Source organism: Acartia tonsa, chromosome 2 (assembly GCF_053477335.1).
Source record: "Acartia tonsa isolate MP-2025a chromosome 2, ASM5347733v1, whole genome shotgun sequence".
NCBI classification, from domain to species: Eukaryota; Metazoa; Arthropoda; class Copepoda; order Calanoida; family Acartiidae; genus Acartia; species Acartia tonsa.
In genome coordinates, this window is record NC_137261.1 from 19,429,693 (window position 1) to 19,457,429 (window position 27,737).

The following is a 27,737-nucleotide window of genomic DNA, read 5'->3' on the forward strand; positions in this document are numbered from 1 at the left end:
GGTCTAGTATAGGGAAGAGGGAGTAGGTAGACGGTAAATTTCGGAGGGGGGATTTTTTGGTGTGCCATTACTTTCGCACACAATCATGGCCTTAAAGTGTTTGTTGATTAATGAAATAAATTTTCTAAAATTAAGCAGAACAGGTTTCTGGCATCACCAGGTTTTTATTCATTTGATTAAGTTAGTTTTTTCGGCGTTAATGTTGATTCTTTAATTTACTACACTTGAACGGAAGTAATAGCGCACCAAATTTGTGAGCCGGGTGGGGGGGTTGGACAGAGACGGGAAAGGGGAGGTGGGGAGACTTCTCTTGTATTTTACCCCTCCTCTTAATTTGAACTCTCTTACTCAGTCACAGACAGAGAGAGCCAAGCTAAGCAAGCTGAGACTAATTAAAATAGTAATCCTAGTGCGGACACTAAACACTCTCTGCTTACAAACAAACTCATATAGTATTTATATTTACACATTTAATTTTATACCTTTTCTTATACAAAGTTTATTATTGTACAGAAACAGAGTAGAAAGACTTTATTATATTTAATAAATGATAGTTGTTTAAAATTAATCTAAAGTACAGAGGAGAGAAAAGTAACTCAATAATCTCCCATGCTCTTGAGATATATGAATACATTTCTATTTCATCAAACTGTTTGATTTGCCAAGCCTCTGTGATGCCAGCTAGTCTATATGAATCCAACCTCAGCCTGGAGCGAATCCACGGCGGCGGGTTCCAGGGCGGAGGCGGTAACGGGAGCTCCGCCCAGGATATGGAGGACAACCGTGCCCTGAAACTGGCCTACGAGCTGTCCATGCTCGGGCTAGACAATGTTCCCAGTTCCATGATGAGCAGCCTCGCCTCGGCCGGCTCCAACAGCCTGGGCTTCGGCAGCATGGGCCCCCACAGTCCCAACGGCGGTGATTCCAGCAGCCTTAACGGGTTCGGCGGTGATTGCGGCTCCGCCGCGCTTAATATTAACTCGGCAGCCGCGACTTTGGCCCAGCTGGAGGAAATGAAGACCCGTAAAAGTCAGAATATGACAGAGTGTGTTCCTGTACCTACGTCTGAGCACGTGGCTGAAATTGTCGGCAGACAGGGTAAGTCAACTTTTTATCACATTTTCATCAATTTTAACAAAATTCCAATGCATTTTTCTACAAATCTATTTTATATTTTTAATTAATTCACTTCAATAGGCAAAAAAACGTATATGACTTTTAAGTCGAACAAAAATATTAATATGTGTTATTAGGCCATTTATATAAAACGTATAGGTGTAACTGATGGTTACGTTTTTATTTGAATATTTAAATTGGAAAGAATAGTCCAGGGATTTTAAAACCATACCTTCATAAACAGAATATACAATATTATAGTTATAATAGATGTTGATTTTTGCATATCTAGAAGATTAACAAGTTTTGGAATATCGTTAAATTGTTTATATGAATGACATTAAAGTTTACTTTACGTTTTATTTACATTTTAGAGGGCTTTTTAATTTAATATCTTTTTGATGGTGTGAGGGAATTTAGTAAAAGTGAGAATCCCCACGTAATTTTCTTTCCATCAAGAAATCGATTTATATGCCGGGGGGTGTGCTAAGTTTTGGGGAGGGGGTGGGGGATTTAAAGTTCCACCCCTGTGATATATATATTCCTAGATAGTAAATGTTTTAAGGTTTAGTAAATAGTTTGGATGAAGGGATAGTTAAATGTAGGATAACTACCCCCCCCCCCCCCCCCTCCCCAAAAAGTTATAAGCTAGACAAGACAATATAATGTTAAGTTGGTAGTTATTAAATAATATTTTTGTTTCGTTGGCTTCTCCCTAAATTCCTGCTTTAAAAAGGGAGGGAATATTATATTTTGACTAAAATAGAGAGAGATATGTATACCATATACATATATACCTGCTTCAAGATATTGATTTATTCCAGAACCACCCCCTCCCCCCACAAACCAACCCCATTCAACCCCTTCTTTATATGTATTTTAAACCATAATTCACCCTTCTTCAATATTCTGTTTGTCTATCTATCTATTCTACATATTTTATACTTTCTAGGGCTCCGCCCCTTTTTATAAATATATTCTTATTATCAGCATACCAAAGAAATTAATAAAAACAGAAGAATGAGCATTGTTTTTTTAATGACCACTCAAAATGTATAATTGGTCAAGCGGCTTTGTATTTAGCCTACAGGGGCGTAGAGGAAAACCGCCAAAAACCATCTAAGGACTATAATGACACATACATAAAAAGCATGACTATTTTGCATAATTTTTTCGATAGGGTTATGGTAATGGTACAATCAAATGCAGAAAAAAACTAAAAAAAAACAGCTTAGCCACGTATGTAAAAAGCGTCTTTAATTTTAAAATACTCAATATGACATACATATTTGTCCTCGATTTAGTAAAGGGTGGCAAAAAATGTTCGTAGTCCTCACATTAAAAAACACTCTATTTTTCACCCCATCCTTCCCTTTAAGTGCAGCAAGGGAGAGCGAAATTTTCGGCAACACTTTTTATCAGCGTTTTTATCTAATATTTGAGTATACTTATATATATAAAAATACATATCCATAGAAAGTTATATATACATGTATAAGACAATCTAAATATTTGAAGAATAATAATTAGGTCAGCGAGAGGGATTTAACTTAATTATGAGGTACACAAGAGAAAAAATATTCATTTTCATTTCCAAAGAAAAATACGTCAATAGTCATATTAGTAGGATTAAATATATGTTCAAATCATATTGATTTTTGGAAAAGTGTAATGAGTTAAAATAGAAAAATCTTGATTTTCCTTGTATGCATATCTAAACTGCGGATTTTTCTGCATTTAATTGCGTTTTTACACATTAAGCTAATTTGTATGGTAAGACTTGTAACTAAATTTGCCTTTGGCCTCTTATAGAGTTATAACGTAAAAACTGAAATGTTTATGAAATGTAGCAGTTAGTACTACTCTATACTGAGTCAGCAAAGTAAACCATGAGTTTTATTTTCAGTATTAACTGCAATTTTTGTACTGACCTATAATGATGAGGGGTGATTTATTTTCGTTTTGAATTGATTTTGACGATACACAATTTTTTTCTGTAACATATAGACTAAAACCTGCTGTATTTGTGAATGTTTAAGCCTCATTTAAGCTCTTTGAACTTTGGAAAGAGGGATTGCCATATTTGGGTCAGGTTTGGACTTTCAGCTGATTTTTAAAATTGAAAAAGGTTGATTTATCTGAGGCTTACAGGTGGCTGTCGCGCCATTGCCGAGCCCTTTTTATATTGCAAATTTTTATCTTTCATGGAAAATTAAATTTATTATTTCAATTAATGATTGAAAAGTTTTCTTATTTCCAGGCCAAATATGTGCCGTAATATTATTTGGGCGTGGGGCAGGGGGTGTATATCAGAGTAAACGCCCCCTAAGGCTTATACACCCTTGAAATATTCCTGTGCACGCCACATAATAAAAGATTAGATAGGATAGAAAGTAGTATTTAAGTAGAATATGGTACCTTGTTATTTACTAGTTACATCATTTCTAAGAATCTATATTTTCTCTTTTTTTTGGTCTCTTTCCTCATATATTGTAAGTACAAGTAGAGGTTTATTTGGTTCTCTTCAAAAAGGTCAAAAATAATTTTAGATTGGTATAGATTTAAATTTTCAGCAGTTGCGATTTATAATAGCTATTTATCGCATCGTATTATAGACAGGTTTCAGGAAAAAAAGAAACAAAACTGATATTGATTTTTATTTTAATATGCGTGGAAAATATCTGTAATGCGCTGTTATACGTGATTTTTTTGTATAGCTGAGAACCAGTTTCGAAAACATTCTGGAAAATGATTTCCAAAATTTACCCCCCATAAAATATTTTTTAATTTGTTTATGTACACTGCACTGGTACAGTTATTAAAATCTGAAGGGGCCTTTGCTGTCAGTTTTTGCAAATCGTGTTTCTAACTCCATACATTGCTTTAAAGATTCCACAATCTGATCATTTATAAGCGTGGTGCCCTTAATAAAAATATTGAAAGTATAAAAACAAAAAAATAATTTGCTATTTTTTTTACAATCTTGAAGCATCTAGTATCTAAGGTTCTAATTAAAAGTGGCAGAAAAATAGCCTTAAACAATCCTTGAAATGACATTGAACTTTCTTATTTGGTTTAGTGGTTTAACAGCCAACTTAACCCTTAACTTAATTATTGATTAAAAACGCGTTTCCTTAATTAAAAGTGAGATTCTGACAATAATATGAATGTTGATCCCTAGAAGTTCAATGATCCACGCCACCAATGTCCCCACCAGCTGCCCACCCAGGCCCACCCCACACCACCCCCTTTTTTTCAACAACAGCTTTCTATCATGGGAACCAAGTCATCTTTTTCTTTGGGTGATGACTTTTGTCTGATTTCAAACTTTCTTTTAATTATAATAATTATGACATTTGATTTTTGATTTTTGTTTCCTATGTAAAGATATTATCTAGTTGAACTTTTCAGAGAAGACCCATAGTCAAAAAAAGCACGTTTAAAAATCTGTTTAAGATTTTGTTAAAAAAAACAATTTATTAGATTACCCCAAAATTCTATATAATGTAAAACTTTTAATATTTTTTCTTCATAAAATCTCAGACTAAAACCAACAACAATTTGTTTGATGCAAGAGTTAAAAAAGGCCTCAACGCTCAGTCGCGTTCTTAAACTGAATTTTTTCAAACCCCCAACAGTCTTGCGGTATTTTTATGACTTTAAATTATATTTTAACTAATAAACATCATAAAAAAAAACTTCGGGAAAACTATTTAAAAATCTTGTTTTATAATAGAAAAATTTCGTAGACAATTACAATCGGCTTTCATTAATTTTTATCAATCTTTTTTTCTGCAAAAATCTGTTGTGTATTTGTCGTTCGTTGCCTTCGTTGGTACACTGCCGTTGAACTTTTGGTCAGGATTTAAAGGATTGGTAGTTTTTGATAAAAAAAATTCTTCCATATAATATTTATGGTCTTAAAAATGATTTTATTCTAATGATATTCTGCGCTTATTATTTCTTTTACTGTTTTGATTTTTTATCGCATTAGATGTCTATGATTTTATTAAAATCAAACTAATATTTTGGTTCATTGATGTTTAAGATTACGTGTTATTTGCATTTGTTTAGCTTTGTCATTTAGTATGAATTATCAAATTTTTTTTGATAAGATTAAAATTTTCTCTATTAAACTATCCCTCTATTCCTAATTTTTCTCACTATCTCTCCCCTTTCTTCATTTCCCCTATAACCATTGTCTTGGTTCTATGAACCCATTCCCTCCTCCTTTCCGGCTTTCAATTTTTACCCCTTTCTTTATTTTTGTATCTCTCTTTCTGGCGATGTCGACGCTCTCATGTACACTCTGATCTTCTTAGGCTTTCTCAGGGCGTTCATCTCTGTTTCTCTCTCTCTTTCTCACTATCTTTCTATCTCCTTTTCTTGCTATCTAAAAGGTTTGGATTGCGCGTGCTAGCGCATTTAAAGCTTTGTATGTATGTCATTTTCATAATTTATTAAAAATCTTAATTCAGCATATTTGCTGTGCATTCTAGGTGCCTTTTAAACTATATTTTATTGTTCTTTTATATCTTGAAATGTATTTTTAAGTCCTGTAAACAAAAACCTTAAAAAAAGCCCTAAAAAGTCATGAAAAAAATGTAAATAAAAAGTTAGTTGGGCAGTCATTAATTTTATTTTTTGTATGTCTAGCATTGTTCAGTGTAAATTTAAACTTTTTGTGTTATCTGTTTCTTATCAATTTATATGCTTAAAAAGGATTGATAAACATGTCGTTTGTAACCAATTTAAATAGCAATTAATTTAAAAATCTTGATAAGTCTAAATTGATTACATTATAAACCAAAATTTTTGCTTTTCATGTGTTTATACCTATATAGAATAAAAATACGTTACTTTCTCCTGATTTGAGAAAGACGCTCTATCTGTGTGTAGATATAATTTCTATGTTTATCATAATTTTGAGATCAACCTTATGCCCTTGTTGATCTAACTCCACCCCCCCCTCACTCCTGGGCCCTTACTAACAAACGAAGTAAACTCAAACCTAATCTAGACTCAACTTCCGGTGCTAATGGAAGCCCTCCCCCCAACCCCACATTGAAGCCCCTATAAAATGGCCCCCATGGCTTTATTTTTGGACCTTATGAGAAAGTTGGTTTAAGGAAAAGTAGCACATAGATACAGAGAGACAAATACATTCATTCTAACATTGCACTATGGCCTGAGTGTGGCAACTAATTTTAAATTATATCTTAGACTTGTTCATATATCCTAACTACATTTGGAAAGCTTAGATAAGAGGGAAGTTGGGGGGGATTATTGAAAAGGCTTTCCTGTAGGGCTAACAACTCTAATGCGACCCAAAACACAACTTTGGTGTTCTTGTTTATGTTTTTATACATCAGATTAGAATACACACATACACAGACAGACACACACAACACTGACAGACACACAAACAAACCTACACAGAAGGCCGGATGCGGGAATGGAGCAGATCAAATTTCATGAAAAAAGTCCACATTAATAAGATTAGTCACTCATACAAACAAAATTAAATTTGTTATTATTATTAATTTATCTCATTTGTCAGGATAGGGAGGGTTAAATTTACCTACAACCTCCCCTCCAAAGACGTCTCAGTTATCAAAGGCAAAAGTATGAGTTTATTATATTAGTCCCTTGATCTATCCTTGTCTTTAACTGGGCAATGAATAGCCATTAAAAGTATTTCCATTGCTCTAAAAATTAGATTTCAAATTTTTTTTTGTGAATTTTCAAGAAATTGATAACAACTTTTTTATTAAATTGATATAAAAGATCTAAAATTTGTGTAACCATTCATTAAACTAAATTTATCTATTGCTGAATAAGCTTAAAATGTTAAACAACAGATAGAAGAATATCATCTCATGTTTCAAAGTGGAGATAAAATATTATGATAGCATTTAGTTCAATAAGCTTTTTTCTAAACTTAAAAGACTCTTTTTATATAGATATATATAAAAATTCTATCTTTAGACACATATAAATATATTTAAAGATGTAGCAAATCTATTTATGTTTTATAGATGTCATTCTTATTATTAATCTTAATGATTTCAATGGTTTTAGCAATTAGTGTTCACTTGAAATATAAAACCACAGAAAGGGCTTAATGAATAGATTTAAAGAGAGAATATCTTTAAGTAGAAAGGATATTTTTTAGATAGGGGGGATAATGTATTGTTTTGGAAAAGGTATAAGCATAAAGAGATCCGGCTTAAAGGCATTGTTATTATATAAAGAAGGAAATGAAATTTATCACAACAAAATGAAAATGATTAGAATTGTGTGAAGTGTCTAGCTAGGCTGTAGTTCACCTATGTTTGTTAACTCTTGTGTGTTTAGAGGGTGTTAATCCTTATTCATGGGGCGTGTTGTTAAATTCTTTGTCGAGGGGGGGGGGGGTAGATAGATGACATTTAAGAGGGTTAAGAACAGGGGTCAATATAAAATAATAAAGGCATGAAAATTTACAATGTAACAATTTAAAAACAAAAGTGGTAATCATGTTTAATCTGCTTAAGTATACTATTTATCCCTTTAAAAAGATCAAGATAAGCCATTTGGTAACCAGCCACAGACCAATAACCCAGAAAGATGATTGAAAATCACCATTTATTTATCCATTTGCCATGTGACCAGGAATAATTTGATATCATTGGGATATAGGATTAATTTAGAGTTTATAGGGTATAGGGGGGAGGGGCAGCAATAATTGTAAAATCTACTTTATTTATATGTAGATGGAATTATAAAAAGGGAGGGGGGGAGGTGATGGTCATTTTAAAGGGTTTGGAAGGGGGGGGGGATAATAAGGAAAGGGAGGGAAAGGTGATAGTGATTAGTAAATCATATAAATAGGACCATTTCAAATGTGGGCGGCAACATATAAAAGGGGACAACATCTGGTATATGATAGGGTTAAAGATTGGGGGGGGGGGGGAGGCCGGTCCAAGAATTTATTAATATTTTAATATGTTATACCTGTGATATTAATTTTTTGGCAGGTTTAAGGTCATGTTCTCGTATTAAGATAGATTAATAGAGGTCAACATGAGCTGAAAATATAATATTCTCAGATTCCATTTTTATTATTAATAATGTAAATCATGTCATTTCTTGATAATTTGATATAATAAAAATATTTTTTTTGATATTATGTTAAATGATATCAAAATTGTAAAAAAAAATTATTCAATTATAAAATTTTTTTTTCAATTTTATAAAAAAAAACATGCCAATTTTCTTTATGCCATGTTGAAAATTCTATCTTATTAATTATTTTTTATTCTATGAAATGTTTCTAATCATTCAAAAACACACTTTTTGTATTTTTTATAATTGGAATTCTGATTGAAAAAGTATAAAATTAGGAATTATTTCTCTTTTTTTGCTCTGAATATTACTTTTTTTCAGAAATTAATTTACAGAAAAAAAACATTAAAAAAATTAAATAAAGTCTGGATTTAAACTGGAAGGCGTGAATGGGACAAATAATATAAAGCGGGGGGGGGGGGAGGAATAAACAGGACAAAAGAGATTGAAACCTGCATACCTATCATATTCAAACCTTTTGTCATTTTTTTATTTTTTATCATCAGACATCTTAATTGTCCCCCAAAACTATTTTTTCCTTTTTTTTTAACAAAAGCAATGTACAGTATTTTTTCTCCTAGTTTATAAATTGATGTCTCATTGTCTTTGCTGTATGTATTTTAATGACTGGTTTTTATAGAAAATGTGAAACATTATTCAAATTTTAATTAATTTTAAAAATCTGTTAAAAAACAAAATTCAACATTTGGTATGAATAAGATATATTTTTCCATATATTGATTATCATGAATAAAACTATTGATTATTTTTTATATTTCTTTTGTAGTTTAAATAGGAGGGAGGCATGGCGGATTTCCTATTAAATCAATAATATACATATACATATGTTCATGGGGGGGGGGGGGGATTTGTTTATTTGTTTGATGTAGAATTCTAGTAAGGGGATTAATGGGGGGGGGGGGGAGGGGGCATTGCTTTTATTATTTTATGATTAGTGTGTATATGTTAGGATAGAATATGGCAGGTGCTATGCTTCAATGAAAGGTGCAAGGCAGAAGGCATCATCCCATAAAGAAGGATGTAAAATTAAATAGGAGGGGGAAGGGGGGATTTAAAACAAGGCATATGTCCCTTATCTTGTAATATTGTACTGGAGGCCTATAGGGTTTAAATCAATATTTAGAATAATGAAGGTTGCTAGGGTTAGTGTACTCTATAGATGGCAGGTGGACAATATAAGGCTATCAGATTTCATAAGTTTTTTTTGGCTTAGGAAGAGATATAAAAATAAATATGTGCTGTACTTTTTATTACATTCATTTCATATGAAATTAAAATAAGTCTTCTTTAAATATAAAATTAATATTTTGAATCTCTTTTATGAATCAGAACTGTTTGGAGATAAGAAAAAGATATTTTTATGCCGATTTATCTTTAATATTTTCAATTTTATTGTTTGTCATTCATATTATTTGTCATGAACTATGGGGAAACCCCTATTTTTCTATTCTTGAGTATTTTCATACATTGAAAACATATATTCTATTACACATTTTCTTTTAATACGGTCAAAACTTTAGTGACTCATAGAATAAACTGTATCTCTTAAGTTTACCCAAGATTTGAACTTCTAGAAAATTATTCTAGTTTTATTCAAAAGTCAAAAAGTACTAATGAAAAATGATAATTTGAATTTACATTTGTTTTATTTTAATTCAATGACGCACTTAATTCTTATTATGTTAAGTATATATGTATTGAAGTATACTTCAATGGAAATTTTAATTTTACAGAAATTTGACTTTCTATTTATTAAAGCTTTAATTTAAATGCATATGTTATGTTTTGGGGCGTCGCGGTGGGTATGTTGAGGGGGTGTCTAGCTCCCCCCTAATTCTATCTATATGTTAAAATTTGCAGTAGAAGCTAATTCTGAAATTATCAGTAAATGAAACACAAGGTCATTTATTGAAAAATTCATTCTTTTGCACAGAAAAAAATCAATGAATATTTGATTTTTAAAAGCTTTTTTAGGCTAAGCTATAGATAGGAATAACAAGACAAAAGATATTTTTCAAACAAAAAGAGCTTTCTTTGGCATGGGACAAAAAGTGTATCTAAATTTCGCGCGAATTCCACAAAGTTCAAGATTAGAATTTGTCTTTGTGTATGTTTTCAGTATTGCAAAAGTGTGGGTGGAATTAAAAAGAAAGGAGGGGAGAGAATCTGCTAATTTTTAAGGTCAATGTTGTGTTTTTCTCTTTTTATCTCACAAAAAGTACAGGATAATTTCTTTGTAAAATCAATTTAGATGAAACTAGAACAAATTTGTCCATTTTTGTTTAATACATCCAACATTAATTTTCTTTGCTTACAAAAAAACTATTTTAGAGTATTCGCAAAAAAAGTTAAATTACTGGAGCGCACGACCTGCTTAAGTTTTTGCTGTTAAAATTGCAAGTTAAGGTCCAATATTTGCGTCATTATTAAGTGATTTCTTGTGACAACCTTTTTCTTACACCAAAAATAGGGATATCAATTATCAAAAATAATTTCTGGACGCTGTTTTTAATAAGGCCAATCGCATATTTTAGAACGGCAGTTCATTGTTTTATATAGATCTGCCAAATGAAAAAATGTCTAAAAATAAAGCGGCTTTTCTATGATTGCTTACTCACTGGCGGCTGCTTCTGTGGGTTTTGTTATCCAGTTTTATGCGTTAAAAAGTTTTTTAGAACAGAAGTCATTTTCCTTGTCTGGGAGCAAAAACCTCACTTTTGTGTGCTTGCTAATATTCAATATTTTCATCTTTATACAATTATACTTAGCAACACATTTCAGGGATAGGACAATGATCAATAAAGTATTATTTAGCCTCCAATGTGTATGTATACCTTGGTAGCTTGTAAATGTTTATTAGTATTAGTGTAGGAATTCTTAATTTTTTTATAACGGCAATGACCCTTTCTTCCCTGAGTTTAATCAATAGTCTTTGTATTATAATTTTAGATAACAAGGTCGCCTGGCAACTTTTTTGTAGCGTACCTTTACCTATATTAAACCTTCGAATCATTTTTTTTTTCAATTAAAAAGATTTTATTTTTTTAAGTACTTGGATGAAATTAAAAATATTTTTATATATTTTTCTCCGAACATTATTTTGTATTTTCTATATTTTGAAGAGTTATGTTTAATTCTATAAATATAATTTCAAAGAAAAAATAATATTTTATATTTTCTTTAAGATCATATTCAAATGTTTTTATTCATGAAAATATTATGTATATAATTAATTCTGATGTTAAAACCATTCCTAGATCTTTAACCACAAGATTTTTGTCCCAAGGTGTTAAAAGTTATATGTATGTATGTATCCTCCAAAGTTGAATAAATTAACGTAAGGGGGGAGGGGAGGGGGTGGTTTATGAAAGTCGCGCATTATTTTATATCTTCCTTACTGGGACTTTTGACTCTAAAAAATATATAAAAAAAAGAAGAAAAAAATTGTTTGCTTTAAAAACAATATTATTTCCTTACTTTTAATTCTTAGAAATATAAATTTAAAACTACCACTTTACAAATTTCCATTATTTTTTTAGAGTGATTTCTTATTTGAGTATGTACATATGTGTTTGAATATGTATGAGTACATATATACACAGAAAGTTATAAGCGCACCTGGAAATAGTATAACTACACACACACACTCATATGTGGGTAATACTTAAAAACAGATGGGGAGGGGGGGGGGGGAGGGTGAGTGGAGGTCATATTTAAAGTTTCTCTATGATAGTTTTGTGTGGCGTATGTATTTATAATATATATATACCTATACTCAGGAATGCAAGGATAGCACACTGGATGTTAAATTATCTTCTAAAATTTTAATAATAAATTCTCTACTTTATTAGATAAAAACTATTTTGTGGAAAGTTAATGAAAGATTAAAATGTATTTTAATTCTTTTGACATAATATTATCAAGCTAATAAAGTTAAAAATTCATGAATAATATTGTTGGGGTGGTTTTCTTTATTCTCATTTGTCCCCTCCCTCCCATCCCTGTATACCTATACATATGTATATTAATATATGTCGTAGACATTATGTTTTCACTACAGATACAAAAAAGGGGATGGAGCGAAGGGGGGTAGAAAAAAAAGCCTGGAGTCATTGACCCAATAGAAAAATCATTTTTAATGCCCCCCTTGCAAGATTTTAATACTTTTTATGGGGTGAAAGGAGTTTCTTTATAATTATGAGTTTCAAAAATTTAAAATTTCTTAAAACTTAAATTTAACTATCAAAGTAAAATTAAAAAGCTCTTCAAAGATGAAGAAATTAGAATTACATTTCAAAGAATTTTGAAATACATAATAATGGGTTTCTTATTGTTTATTTTCAATGAACTTTAGAAGGGGTGTTAAATAGCTAACAACCTGAAATTTAATCTTATGATTTTAAAGGAACTCGAACCCTAATCCCCCTGTAACTCCTTTTTTGTTTATGTTTATCTAGGTACCATATGTGCGTATTTATAGTAAAAAACATCCCACTTTTGGGTACATGGAGAGATAGTTAAACAAACACATACATTGACTTTTATGTTTCAAGCACATTTTCATTTAAAGTGACTTCGTGATGTGTGTGTGTGTGTGTGTGTGTGTGTGTGTGTGTTAGGGTTCACCTTTAAAGGGTTCAAAACATTTTTTGCACCTTGCGCTTGGCATCTCCCCCCTTTCCTTCCCCCCCCCCCCACGAAATCTAAATGAAATCTCATTTGTGAGGCGTTTTTTATGTGTTTTTTTTTCTGGCGAGGTGAATTGAAAGATGAATTGTGCTGCCCCTAAGAAGAAACTCGACGGGAAGTAAAAAAGGAATTTTTTGTGCCCCGTCGTTTCTACCCCATTATTTAACCCTTTGATAAATGTTACCTCCCAACCCCTCTGTAAATACGTAACCTTATTGTTGATGTTTGTTTCCAAACATATGGGCACATTTATTTGTAAAATAGAAACCTTATGTTAATTAGATAAATGTTTTCTTTCAACATTTACACATTTCATAGTTAAATAATCCACCAAAAAATAAAAAAATCTGTTTGTAACTCACATTAAATAGTTGATTGTCTCAAAAATACCTACTTAACAACTTAAATATCTCGTGATTTGTTTAAAAGAGAAAGGAAATAATTGGTGCGAGTTTTCATAGCCATTCAACTAACTTGAATTTAGAATAAACAAATATTTAAATTTCTATGTCTACTGTTAAAATGCACCAACAAATAAAAAAAAAACTTTTCCCAGACATTTAAATCGACTCATCAAAGTCCAATTTTCTCCTTTAAATATTTGAGATTAAAAAATTCTTTCCCATATGCCTTTAAACCCTCCTCCCCTATACGATATAAGTAAGCATTTATTACAACCGGAAACGCCAATATGTACTTAAATATTTCTTTGATGGATTTTAGTTAAGAGGTCATGTATAGTTTGTCATTTAATAGTTATAAATTATTTATAATGTTCATTTTCAAAATCGCAGCTACTGTTTAACTTGCCAGATATATTTAAACAAAAGTTGAAGTCACTTTTTTTACTAAAGTCATGGCATATTTCTTTCTATAACATGGGCAGTCAAACTGTTTATTGATTGCTTTTTACCGCTTTTATTTATGTTGTATGTACTTTTGGACATTCCAGTCCTTGTTATTAATATCTATATCAATATAAAATACAAATATGATAAGCAGTCCATAATAAAGCAAGTTATATTATCAAATTAAATCCTTTATCAAATATAAATAGTATTTTTAATTAAATTTGATAAGTTATAAAATACATTTTTACATAACTATTAGATTCATATTTCGATAACGTATGTTTAATTTATTTAGTTTCAAGGTTGTTAATAAAAATTATTATGCAAAAAAGTTTTAAATCCAAGAAAATTAGCTAACTCACGTGTATTAGAATATGTTAAGGATTTGCTATAGTGATATTCTAGGATTGGGATAAATATCCATTAGACTATTATGGTAACGGTTTTTTATGACTATACCTCCAATTTTTCTACCAGTCAAAAATAAAATAGAGGTTTTTTTACCTATAATGTGATATCAGATTTATTAAGGATAATTAAGATAATTCTTTTATTTGTTATTACTTAAACCTGTGGCTATAAGAAGAGGTGTGGAGTAACAACCCCTCCCCAACATTAAAAAAAAAGTTTTATTACATGCTATAGGTATCCCTTAAGAATAGAACAAGATTTTGAGAAAACTGTAAATCTTTTAATAATCTTTGATTGTCTGTTTTTCAAAGAAATCCTTTATTATGTCTCTGTCTATAGATAAAATGTACTTTACTCCACTTCTATCCATCCTCCTTGAAAGTTTAGCTGGAGTGCTGGCCAGACTTTTGTACTTTTTTCATGGATTCATGATTCATAATGCAGAATTTACTACAGTGCTAAATATGTTTTTTTTCATAAAAAAATGTCTTAAAATATTTTTTGTATTTATTTAATCCTGAAATATATACCTACAATTAACATTTTCATGAAACTTTGCACTAGGTATACCCCTATATACAATTTTTAAAGCTCTATTTAAAATGCTAATTTTTATTGATAAAGCAGTATATGTATGTAATTTTTGCCGGCTGATATATCCCCTCAATTTTTTAACCTTTCCCTTTAAACGCGCTAGGCTCCTCATTTCACATTCTAGCTTTCTTCATTGATGTGCAGAAAATACGAAATACACATTTTCCCCTCTTTTTTGCTTACTCTTCTTCAACTTACCGGTTTACCCCATTCCCTATTGAGAGGCTTCTAAAGGGGAGTGGTAAAGTTATGGGAGAGATGTCTCTCCAACGACTAGACTTGACTGAAAATTGTGGCCACCCCCCCTTCCTCCCCCCCCCCCGGGCTCTCTAAAATTTATGTATATGATATATATCTAAAATGTGTGTGTGTTGAGATTTTTTCTCAACTCTTGCCTGGTTTTTGCACTCATGTTGTAAAAAAAGTCAGCTGTTTTCTTACCATTAGACTACAGTTTAACCAATAATAAATATATAAAAATGTATTGATTTATTAAAACAACAATGACACTTCAGAAAACCATATAGTCAGCAGATCTTTATAATTTTCATGAAGCTATAAAAAAATACAAGAATTGAATACATTGAAATATTGTCTTAAAACATATTAAACCCCCAAAATTATTGATAAAACAAGCAGCAGACTGTCTGTCTAACTTAAGAAACTTGCGAATATCAGCCGTTTCTTTATTGTTCTAAAAAATTATTTTTATTGCTAATGATTGGTTAAAAATTGTCTCAAAAAAAAAAAATTTTTACTTTAATGGTGTATTATAATAGTAATAATATTCCACACCTTGTTTCCACCCGGAAAAAGGGTCCCTATAGTCCCCCCCCCCTATCTTTTCTATTTAACCTGACATAGCAGTCTAGCCCTCCTCCCGACAATTCCCATCAACTTGTATAAGTCTATACTACTCCCCCCCCCCCCCCCCCCGTCTTAATACTCTGTCTGATCTACCTTCCCTATAAATGCGTAGATTGTCTTCCCACAAAATGCGAACTTCTCCTCTGTTTACCTCCGGGAGGTATACAAAATGTGTGTGTGTGTGTGTGTAGTGGGGAGAGAAAGCATGTCTCCGAGAGAGAAAGCCAGTTAAAGATAATAAACCTGTTTATGCCCCCGTATTCCCAAATCTCTCCCTCCCTTTTTACCTACTTTTTAATATTTTTTCTCGTATTCATTCGAAACCGATTAATATCCGGTGGGTTAGAACCGTTTCTCATCCATACGAAATTATATACAGTTTTCTACGAATATCAAAATATACAATCATAAGATTAAAACCAGTTTTTTTTCTAGTCTTTGCCCTCGGCATATCGGGGTTAAAAAACTGGTTTTAATTTTATAATTGACATTTTATATCCGCGGAAAGCTGTTTATAATACGATGTGAGAAATAACTATACCTTAATCTTCTGATATTGATATTTTGTATTTGATTATCCTCTTTACCTACTCTTAATATTTTTATTCTGAATAAAATAACAAATAAAAGTCATTTAAAAGATTTTCGAAGAAAATAGAGGGAAAAAGCTAAAATTCCATATTTGAAGCAAAAACAAGCAATTACTATTTTAAGATTTCTTAATGAACTGTTTAATACAAGGGCACTGCACTTTAAAATCTTTTTTTTTGCGTGAAAGGATGTCTGTCTGTCTTTAATAAGCTTAAGTAGAACTCAATTTCAGGTGTGCCATGATATCATGGGGAGGGGGTACTATAGCGGGGGGGGGGTATAAATGGCCTATGTCTAGCTTGAGTTGATTGAACTTCACTTTTTGCAAACATAAACAGAAACAAAATATTTCTATGTGTGTTTATGTGTACTGTAATCATGGATATGAAAGCTGAGATTTGGGATATAAAGATGTGCGGCATTATGCGCGAAATTGGCAATTAAAAAATTTGTCCGAGACGGCTGAAGAAATGTTGTTCTGCGGCTTTGTGAAACTTCAAAAAGAAATGGAGAGAAAGAGGTGCAAATCTTCTTCATTTTCATGTTGCAATTTTTCAATGATATTTTGCACTTGCGAACTTATGCATTTAGGGTGCATTTTAGTGTGGATGTGTGAGTCTGAAAGTTAGTGTTAGGAGTTGTGTGTCTGGTTATTTATTACTGTTTGACTGTTGTAGTCATTGTTTTCTGTGTGTGTGTGTGTGTGTGTTAGTCTGTGTATTATATGTAAGTGGGACATGCAAAGTATTTGCAACATTTGCATTTAGATAGATTTAATATCTACACATAATAACACACGTACAACATCTACTCATTATTTCAAATACAAATATAAACAAATAAGCAAATGGAATTTATGTGCAAGTGTAGCTGAACACATCCCAGTGGATGCTGAAATACACTTGATTCAAAATTAATTGGTTATACAATGTATTGTACTGTGTTGCTGATATGTACAAGGGTCTAGACCCATAAACAATTGTCTGGATTTTAACATTATCTGACCCCCATTTTCTATAAATATATTTCATTATTTATGCCTACAATTTTTGGCCTTTTATAATAACTCCAAAAAAAATCTAAAGGTTAATTATACAACAGACTTGTGGATTGATTTTGTTTTGAATAAATGTAAACAAACAACACATGAATACCCCCTCCTGACACAGACACATACATGAGATGGTTTATAAAAAAAACTAAGCTGTCACAGCAGGAATTAAAAAAGGGTTAGGCATAAATTCAATAATGGCACCATGGAATTAAAATACGACAGGAACCACCTTCAGAGAAGAGATGAGCATTGAGCATGGGATGGAATTCAAGTCAAGATATTTGCACTCAACCTACTTTGTACATCCCCCCCCCCCCCCATGTATTATTCACTCCTTACTCTTCTAAACCCTTTATTATGCTAAGTGGTGTTCCAATGGGTATTTAGCGCTTTTAACAACTAGCAAAATTAAAAATACTGTGTTTCTGGCATTATATGGTTTTCTAACTGTAAATTTGACAAAATTATACCTAATCTGATGTCATAAACACAGTTTTGTTGTCAAATATGTAGGTATATAATGAAATAAAGGCAATCTTAAAATTTGCACCTTCAATTTTATTTTAATATAAACATTTTAAAAAAAAGTGTATCTTTTTCCTTAAGTAAATACTTTGGTAAATATCCATATTTTGTATAAACTCTACTACGCTTTCCCTTCCCATTTTTACATTTCCTCGTCTTAATAAGTTTGCAAAATTTCCCCATTTGCAATTCCCCCCCTTCCCACCCCCTCTGCCCCAAAAGTTTCTTTCTGCATAAGCCGGCACATTAGAACACCCCCCCCCCTCCACAACTACATTTCCATATAATTGTCGTCATGCACTCCATCCCACGTCATGCCATCCCCTTCCCCCTCCCCCAAGTATATACATACACCCGGCGTCCTCAATTCTTTGCTCCGCAGCAGTTACTAAGCCCTCACACAACTTTTTAGTACCGAAGCTACTCAATAATTCCAAATGTCTGTCTTTAGCTAAATTAAATAGGAAGCAAAAGCATGATATTCGCATCTGCAAGAAGTCTTCTTTGTCTGCTTTTTAAGAATTTTGGGAAATGTTATTCATTACAAATGCTTCTATAACCTTGTATAAATTCCACTGTACATTCTCTAATTCATCTGTTTGGCTTTGCTACATATGGCTGTTGTCATCCTTGTATCTATGTTGAAGGCATGTCTTTTATGTATATGCATTGCTTTTTGCTGCTTCAATGTTCATAGTACGGCTGGGGAAAACTATTTTTTTTGCATTATATAAAAGATGGTAAAAATAATTTTATTATAAAATATTAAATTAGATTTTCCTTATTGTTAATAATTGAAATAGAAAAATCCTCCCATTTAGGATGAAACTTTTTGAAGGTTTTTTTAAAAAGAAATTATTAATCCATTAGGTATAGACAAATTTAAAAGCATTTTAAAAATGAGATCCTACAGTTTTGTTTACAATGCATGTTTGATTAAAACACAGTATTAGTTAAACCTTTTTGTTAATAATTTTCTTCATAAAAAGATTAACAGATCTTTTGTTGTTTATTTTCTAATTACCAAAAACTAGAATAAAAATAAAATGGTTCATAATTGCCTTTTTTTTGAGAATAGAATTTAGGTCAATCCCAGCAACTACCACTGCTCCCGCCCCCCTCCCCAAAAGCAGCATCAGCCTAGGCTAAGCTGCACCACAGAGTTTAAAATGCATTTTATATTTGTGTGTTATCATTGATGGGGACAAAATTACTTTAAAAAAGCAAAGAATTAATGAAATAGGATATTTTTAAGAAGCCTCACTCAATTAAGAGCACTTTTTAAGACCCAGCTAATGAAACATCTCATTTTTGTGTGGTTTTTTTTCCAAGATAAAGTTTTTTTTGTAATTGATTATCTCTTTCTTGGGCATTAGCCCCCCAATATTTCATCCCTGTAGTTACCCCCATCCTGAAGCTACCCCTTGATTGCACATAAAGGACCAACTTTTGCATTTAGTTGTGCAACACAATGCAATGCCGGAGAATGGGTCAGTTATGTACACTTAAATAGACTCTTTTACCTTGGCCAGCTAGAATCCCCCTTGGAAACAACCATTTTCATAAAAATGTACATGTTTATCTTTGGTTTTTTCCATACCTAAACATCGCAAAAATAGATTTTTCTTGAATTCTAGAAGACCAAAGTTACTGTATCTCAAATTAGAATTCTATTTTGAAATATCACCTTATGTAACTTAAACTGCAACTAGTTCATTTCATTCAAGAAAAGTTGTAATAATGCAAATAATTAAGGAAAACAATGCCTTGCCAAAAAAAATTTATGAACAACAAACATTCATAGCTTTCTGTTTACTTATTAGTTATTTCTTGTAAATAGAATAAAGGAAAATTGAGTTGTTGTATGTATTTACTATTTATTGACGCAGAGAAAAAATGTGCACATACATATTTTATATTTACAACATACTTTGCTTACCCATACATACCTACCCATTCATCTGGGACAGGGATCTAAAGGGATAAGACAATAGCCGATAATTTGATGTACATCCTTAATAATGAAACGTTTGAACACTCAATTTAATGAACAAACCAATCAAAATTCAATAAAGTCCCCAAAGCTAACGAATAAAAGGCGATATTATAAGACTTTGAGGACCAGTGTAATAAACTGCCCTCTCTCTTTGATACCTTTCTGAGATTCTGATTAAATATCAAGAGCAATACCTTGATAATATGTAAATAAATAGGGAAAATAGTACATAGTATTATTAATACTTAGATCCATTAGAATAGAATACTTAGTATTATTTATGTTTGTGTGTGTGTGTGTACGCGAAAAAAAGTAATCCATCAACTATACCTTTCCTTTTAACATCTTTCCCCACCCACCCTAGGAAAATAATTTATGTACATTTCCTCATTTTTTCCTTCCTATATTCCATTTTTCTTTGCCGTTACCCCTGTGTGTAGAAAGTATAGCAAGTTGTATCCAGAGAAGTGTATAACAATTCTAAATAACAATTTTTCATTTGGTTCTAAATTAAAAGTTTTATATGATAGGTCTTCTTGGGCCAACAAAGTAGAAATTAAACTCATAATTTCTCATATACATATCCGTGGACAAATTAGAAAATGTAAATCTGCATGTAGTTTTGTGTGTGTGGTAGTAGTAGTGTAAAACTGAATAACTCTAATATATCTTTTTCTACTATACTCTCTGTACACACACCACCACACTGTCTAAGCTCCCAGGCATCTAAAGGGATAAGACAATGGCCAATATATTGATGTACATCCACAATGATGGTACATAAAATTAATCCTTCTGTAGATTACAATTAGTCGTTGAAACGTTTGAACATTCAACTTAATGATCCAACCAATCCAAATTAACTTCGGTCCCCAAAGTTGTTGAGCCAACGAATAAGGAAACGTTATTATAAAACTTTAGGGACTTGTGTATGAACAGCCCAATTTCCCCCCCTCCCTGCTAAGTTCCTCTTGTTCTCGCGCTCCCTCTTTCCCATATTGCTAACTTGCAAATAAAACAAGAATAAGCAATTTTGAAGCATATAATTGTTAACATGTTTAAGGATTTTATATTAAAAATCAAACTAGAATTGAATTTATTAATTAAAAGACAAACTATTTTATTTTACCCGTAATATCAAAGAAGCCAGAATCTATGACAGTCTAATTATCAGAAGAGTATTGGGGTTTGGGTTAAAATTTTTTAATTTCTAAATGAAAATTAGGACCCTTTTGAAAATTAAAGACATTTAAAGTATAGCTTAACTCTGTAAATAAGAAAACCCTCCAGAATATAATATATATCTATTTAATATATACTATACATGTATAGTCTCCCCTAGGCTTCTCAGAGGACATTGAACCTCTGAGTTGAGAATAGAAAGCCTCTGTGAGGGTTGGTTGGAATACAATCTCCCCTCCCTTAAACAAAATATATATACATATATATATAATATAATACCTTTCTAGACTTTAATGGAAGAGAGGGGTGGAAAATATATTCTTTGCTAACTAGATTTAGCCAAAATAAGGTTATAGACCTCTTTCTATGTCTAACTGGTATGTACTCAGAGGGGAAGTCAATCAACTTAAGTTTGGACTTCATTAAAAACAGTCTCATTTCATTCTGTACTTTTTAATTACTCAATTCTAAAGTCTTAAATTTAACCTGTGTTAGTAGAGTTGGTAAGTAGGTAATATGATAGCATTGCAAGGTGAAATTAATCTTTAAATTTAGCATAATCCATAATAATTAGCCTCACTATAATTTCAACATTTCAATGTAACATAGAATTTTAATTTAACAGTACAAACATTTCCCCCTTTTGTTAATTATTATATTTCTATACTAGCAAAAATAGATCAATATAATAATCAATATCGATATGTAGAATCATTATTTGTAAATAGTATCAATATAAATGATAAGGCTTTAATAGAAAAACAAATATGTTTGACATAAAAGCAAACTAATCACTTCTATGATTAATTTATCATGCTACACCTCAAAATTAAATTTATAATCAGAAAGATATACTGGGGGGGGGGGGGGGTTGTGAAAAAACGAGAGGCAGGGAGATATAAAAGTGTCATTTGATAAGCTGGCTTTGGTATAAAAAGCAAATATTAAATGTGACACAAGGCTGAAGGCTAAATTTTGGAACCACACTTTTAATCTATTCAAATAGAATAAGAGTACACAATACAAAAAAAATCCTAAAATACAAATGACTCATCAAAATATTTTTAAAATCAAGGTTTACCTCCAACTTAGTAAAAATGTCCCCTACTATCTTCAAAGAATTTTATCTCTTGCATTGAAAAAAAATGATTCATAAGTTAAATTTCATTATAGTTATTTAGTTTTTTATTTCAAATTATTTATATTAATTTTTTTCAGGTTGCAAGATCAAAGCCCTACGTGCCAAGACCAACACCTACATCAAGACTCCAGTCCGCGGCGAGGAGCCCGTTTTTGTTGTCACCGGCCGCAAGGAGGACGTCAACCTGGCCAAACGCGAAATTTTGTCAGCGGCTGACCACTTCTCTCAGATTCGCGCGTCGCGCAAGAACAACATCAACTCCACACTTGCCTTCGGCCAGATGGTGGCAAACACCCCCGGCCAGACGACTATTCAGGTACGCGTGCCCTACCGCGTTGTCGGCCTAGTTGTGGGTCCCAAAGGTGCCACCATCAAGCGTATCCAACAGCAGACACACACTTACATTGTGACGCCGTCCCGCGACAAGGAGCCGGTGTTTGAGGTGACCGGCCTACCCGAGAACGTAGACACTGCCCGCAAGGAAATTGAGTCACACATTGCCCTGCGCACCGGGGCTGGACTGTACGACGGCTGTGGAGACCTGCTGGATGGAGATATGCCAACCAACACTGCCAATTCTAATTTCAACTCCAATTCTGCATTTAGTTCCTCGTCAAGCGGCGGGTCAAACTCGTCCGCTCTGTGCGGCATGCTGTCTACAGACAACATTCTGATCAACAAGCTCAGCAGCAATAGTTCCAATGGCAGCGGGTCCAGCCTGCTGAACGGAAACTCCGGCCTGGATCACCTTTCATTGCACGGTCTTCTCAACGATGGTCCCAGCAGTAATGGCTTCGGTGGCAAGAGCCGCGAAATCAGCATCGGCTCCGCCCTGTGGGGATGCAGTGATTCACACGACTCTGGTATCGGTCACTCCCCGCCATACCATGATTCTGCCCATTCTTTGAGCGGATTTGCAGCCTCCAACGGCGGGCTCGGCGGTACTGGAATATGGAACGAGCTCGGCAAGGTTCTGGGCAGCCTGGACAGCTCCCCTGGAGCCGCAGGCGACACATGCAGCAGCAATGGGAGCTCTGTGAGCAGCTACCACAATAACATCAACCAGCATTTCCACAGCAATGGCCACCACAACCATCACAACAACTCGTCAGTTGCCATATCAAAGCCGCACTCTCCGAACACGCCGCGCTCTGCCAGCATCGATCTCGGCATCCCTGCCGCCAGCAATAGTTTCAGCAACAACACAACAACAACAATGACCAACAATGGCTGTGGAAACAATGTAAGCAATAGCAACTCCCACCAACAGCATATCAACACAACATCCAGCAGCAGCCTGGCCCAGTCCTTCTCACTGGCCACCTCGCTGGCCTCTCTGTCGGCCTCGCTGAATACGCTGACCGACACCAACAACACGGATGACATCCTGGCGTGTCTGCGGCGCAACGGCTCACCCGACGTCGAGCTGACCTCGGATAAAATCCACTCTGCCTTCTCTTCTCTGCACCACGATGTAGGCAAGCCAATTCAGCGAGATTTCTTATCATTTGTCAACCATTGATACTATGAGACTTGAAGAAATAAACGAAAAAAAAGCATAAAAAGTGCAGAAAGAAACACCAATCGCTTTTTCTGGTTTTCCCAGAAAGGATATTGTTCCAAATAAAACAAAAAAATGCGCTGACAGTCTTTATAAAAAATGTTAAAAACATTATCTTGGCCTATAGTATTTATTTTTCCCCCAATGCAATGAGGGCTTGAGTCTTTACTTAACCAAACTTTATATACCAAAAAACTTTCGAGCCTCTCATGAACAAAATTTATATAGATTGCAACTTTATATCATTTATGTAATGTATATAAGAATTTTTATATATTTATGTGCATATACGAAGTAGGTATTTAACTTAGTCTAATTATATAATTACCTACAAATTTTAAAAAGAGATTTTATTGTGAAAAGGCTGAGATCTTGTTGGCTTTTTTATTAGGACTGTTTTAGAAATGATCTTATATATATAGAATGTGTCATTGCAATCTAAAGCAAAAACATACTCAATAATAACATTTTTTACCATTATTACAGACAGTTGAAGAATCTATTCTTCCTTTTTTGACCATATGTAGATTCTATAGTAATTTTAAAGTATTTCTTTAATTAAAGTTATCAAAAATACATATATATCAAATATATAGAAGTTATAGTGTTAATAGCAGACACATTCTTTAAATTTTTTTTACATATTCAAATATAATCATCAGCAAAAAGACCTGTTTTGGTACATTATTAAAACTATATATATCTATTTTTTCAATTTATATATTTATAATTGTTTTAGTGTGTGATTATACTTATTATTATGATTACTGTATTATTTGTGGTAGAACCAACTGCGTAGAGCTTCACTGTTTACACCATATTATATTATTATATTATGTCAGGGCTGTGGCTCATAAATAACAAGTTCAAAATTGTAAAAATCAAACCAAAGCAAGGTTAACCATGATTAAAAATATTTACTCAAAGTCAGAGTTTGAGTATTTTGGCTGTTTGGTTGCCTTTTGAGCTCTTCATATATATTCAAAATATATATTGTTAGCTTTATTAATGTTAGGATACTTGTTATTTTTGTGCCACGTCTGAAGATTTGTTTATGCCTAGCTATAACATTATAAGTATGGTCCTCCCCCAAATGTTCTTACCCCCACAGAATACCAAAGTTACCTTAAAAATTAAAAAAAAACTGTATAAAACAAAAAAATAAACACAAAAAAAAGAAACTAAAAAAATTTGGTTTATACGTCTCTCACTTTTAGATTTAAATATATATATATTATATACATATATCGCCCTTTTTATTTTTTTATTTTTTCATGGCATTTACCAAAAAAAAGATTGAAATCGTTGAGAGAGGTATAAGCTTATAGTTTGAAGATTATCTCAGAAAGTATTTTGTTGATATTTTTCTCTCTCTTTCTTGTAAATTCTTGTGCTTTGTATTTTTGAGGACCCCCCTTATTGTGACTCTGTGTGTGCACACAACACACATGTGCTGCACATGTGTGCACAACCTATAATTGTGTGCATATGTGGCTATATACATATATATAAAGCACATGTGTGTACACAGACTCTCATTTTGCACATGTACATGTTAATGTGCATAAAGAACAAATATTTACCAACACACTTTGTTCACATGATGTGCTGTGGAAGGATAGGCATTAGTTATTAAACACCTGCATATTATTATTATAATTATTATAGTATATTATATTATCATATTATACCTTTCTTTTTTTTATTTTTATTTGTTGTACAAATTGCTTTATTTATCTGAGTCTTTGCTAAACCTGTTTTTGGAAACCGTATGTAAAACATGACCTATTTAGAAACTTAAAAGAAAAAATACCTATCATAACATTAACTAAAGCTGCCATAAATTATAATTAAAATATTACAATCACTGTGCACTTGAAGTTTTTATAAGGGGAAATATTAGTTCTTATTTATCTATTTAGATGTCGTTATTGTTCAAATTTAAATTTTTTATATTCTAGCATCTAGACTGAAAAATGGACACTTTCCACATATATGCAAGTAATGCTTTTTGTATTGGCTTGTTATATTGAAACTAATGCTCTCTTGTGTCATGTTGTAATGATAACTATTTTAATATATATATGTTTATTTAGTAGTGAATTTGATATATATAATTATTATTTTATAGAAATGTATGTATAACGAATCCCACTCTCTAATCCCTCTATGTGTGTTTTGTACTGAAACCCCCCTGTGTCTACCTGGCGCGCACACACAAACTAAATTTATTTTTTGACTGAGTCTTGTTACCGTTTTTTTTATTTTTATTCAAATTATTTGCGCCACATTGTTTTGTGTATCATGAACTGAACTAACCACGTGGCCGCCATTTTGATATGGTCTTGGGGGCGGCCATTTTGTATTTTTTTATGTACACTGCAGATCAAAACTGGTTTTCCCCTTGTAATAATTGAAATTGTACAAATTTATTTTGTTTGAAAACAGGTTTAATATGCTCAGTTGTAAGTTGGCATAAGTGCTATCTTTATTCTACATATATTATATCTCTCTCTCTTCTTTACTTAGCATATATTGTGGATTATATTGTGAATTAGATATATTATTATTGTATGTGTTATATTTCTTATTTTTTTAAATTACTACCAGAGTCTATAAATATTAAAAAAGATTTTTTTATTGCGTAAATGTGTTTATATATAAAAAGCATGCGTTTATGTAGCTCAAATATTTCTAGTTCAACCATATTAAAACAATACCAAGTATTAAAAAAAATATCATATTTAAAGAAATTTTTAAATCATTACTTAATAATCCACGTAACGATTATTATTATAATTTTTTACTTGATCCAAAAGTGTTTAGAAATAAATAAGAAGTATTATTTGATGAAAATTCTTAGATAAAATAAAGAGTGTAATAGAGAATTTTGTATTTTTTTATATTAATCTAGCAAAGCTACTCTATAATTAAGTTTGTTAGTCCGTATATGATAATTATAATTGGGTCTATGAAAATCAACCAATTGCGTCGTGAATATTCTCACAGCCAAGTCTCTACAAAAGAGCAGAAATCAAGTTGCTAGCAGACGAAAGGTCCACAACATAGGGATCCAGGTAGTTATCTATACTTATTTATTGGCTAAAACAGAAATTAGGTGTTTCCTCCCGAAAAGATGTTTTCCCCGATACAACCAAGCGTTCTTATTATTTGAAATAGTTGAAAAGTCGTTATTTTTGTCAATCAAACATGATTAAGATCATATTTCACTCAAAGTTATTCGAGTAGAAGATCAGATCAATTTTTTGGAGGCACAGCCACTAAATAATTCAAATTTGTCCGAATACTAATGTTGATTTTAAAGCAAACTTAATTTCGAAAATCTTTTACTTTTTTAATCTTGTCGGTTCTGCTACTATGGTTCCATTAAAGGGATGAAAAATTTATAAATTAGTCTTGCACTAAAATTATAATTAATGCAAATTATTTTGTCATTCGAACTTTGCTACCTCTGGACATTATGGTTATAGTAATTACAAAAAAATGCTGCTTAAAGACTAAGAGATATAGAACACATATTGCGTTTTCCTGGGAAAAATAAGCGAAAGATATATTTAATTAAATACGTCGTTAAAGTTAACGTAGAAATAGACTTAGTGTGAAAAATATTGCATCACATTCACGTGCTAATTTAATTAGGAACGTAAAAGCTGTTATTTAATGTAATTTTCATTAATTTGTATCACCTTTTAGAAAAATTTACCCTTTCAATTACTTGTTACCTCTTTAGAAGCATTTATATTCCATTTAACATTTATTTCCAACAAATGGTAGAGAAATTTAAAAAAAAAATCTATTTGAGAGGTTTCGTGAATAAATGATAATAAAAGTAATTAGAGTATCCCTCATCGTATTTAAATTTTGGTCCAGAAATTTTTTGGTGGGAAATATCGTATTTTTTATGCTTATTGTAGAATTAGATTAGATAAGGTAGTGACATAAATTGATTAGCGATTAAACTGTAAGACTCATGGAGTCATGCTTCTAGCCCTTTTGTTAGCTTACTCTGG

At 32.0% G+C, this 27,737-nt stretch overlaps 2 protein-coding genes across 2 annotated transcripts in view; both read left to right on the plus strand.

Moving 5' to 3' along the window:
* Nucleotides 1–27,737, plus strand: part of LOC145306225 (uncharacterized) — a 116,720-nt gene that overhangs the window by 40,328 nt on the left and 48,655 nt on the right. The window lies entirely within an intron of this gene.
* Nucleotides 334–26,594, plus strand: LOC145306235 (uncharacterized). The gene is made up of 2 exons (XM_080148276.1): nucleotides 334–1,098; nucleotides 22,223–26,594. Exons 1-2 carry the CDS (start codon nucleotides 675–677, stop codon nucleotides 23,665–23,667), a joined length of 1,869 nt encoding a protein of 622 aa, XP_080004402.1. The 5' UTR covers nucleotides 334–674; the 3' UTR covers nucleotides 23,668–26,594.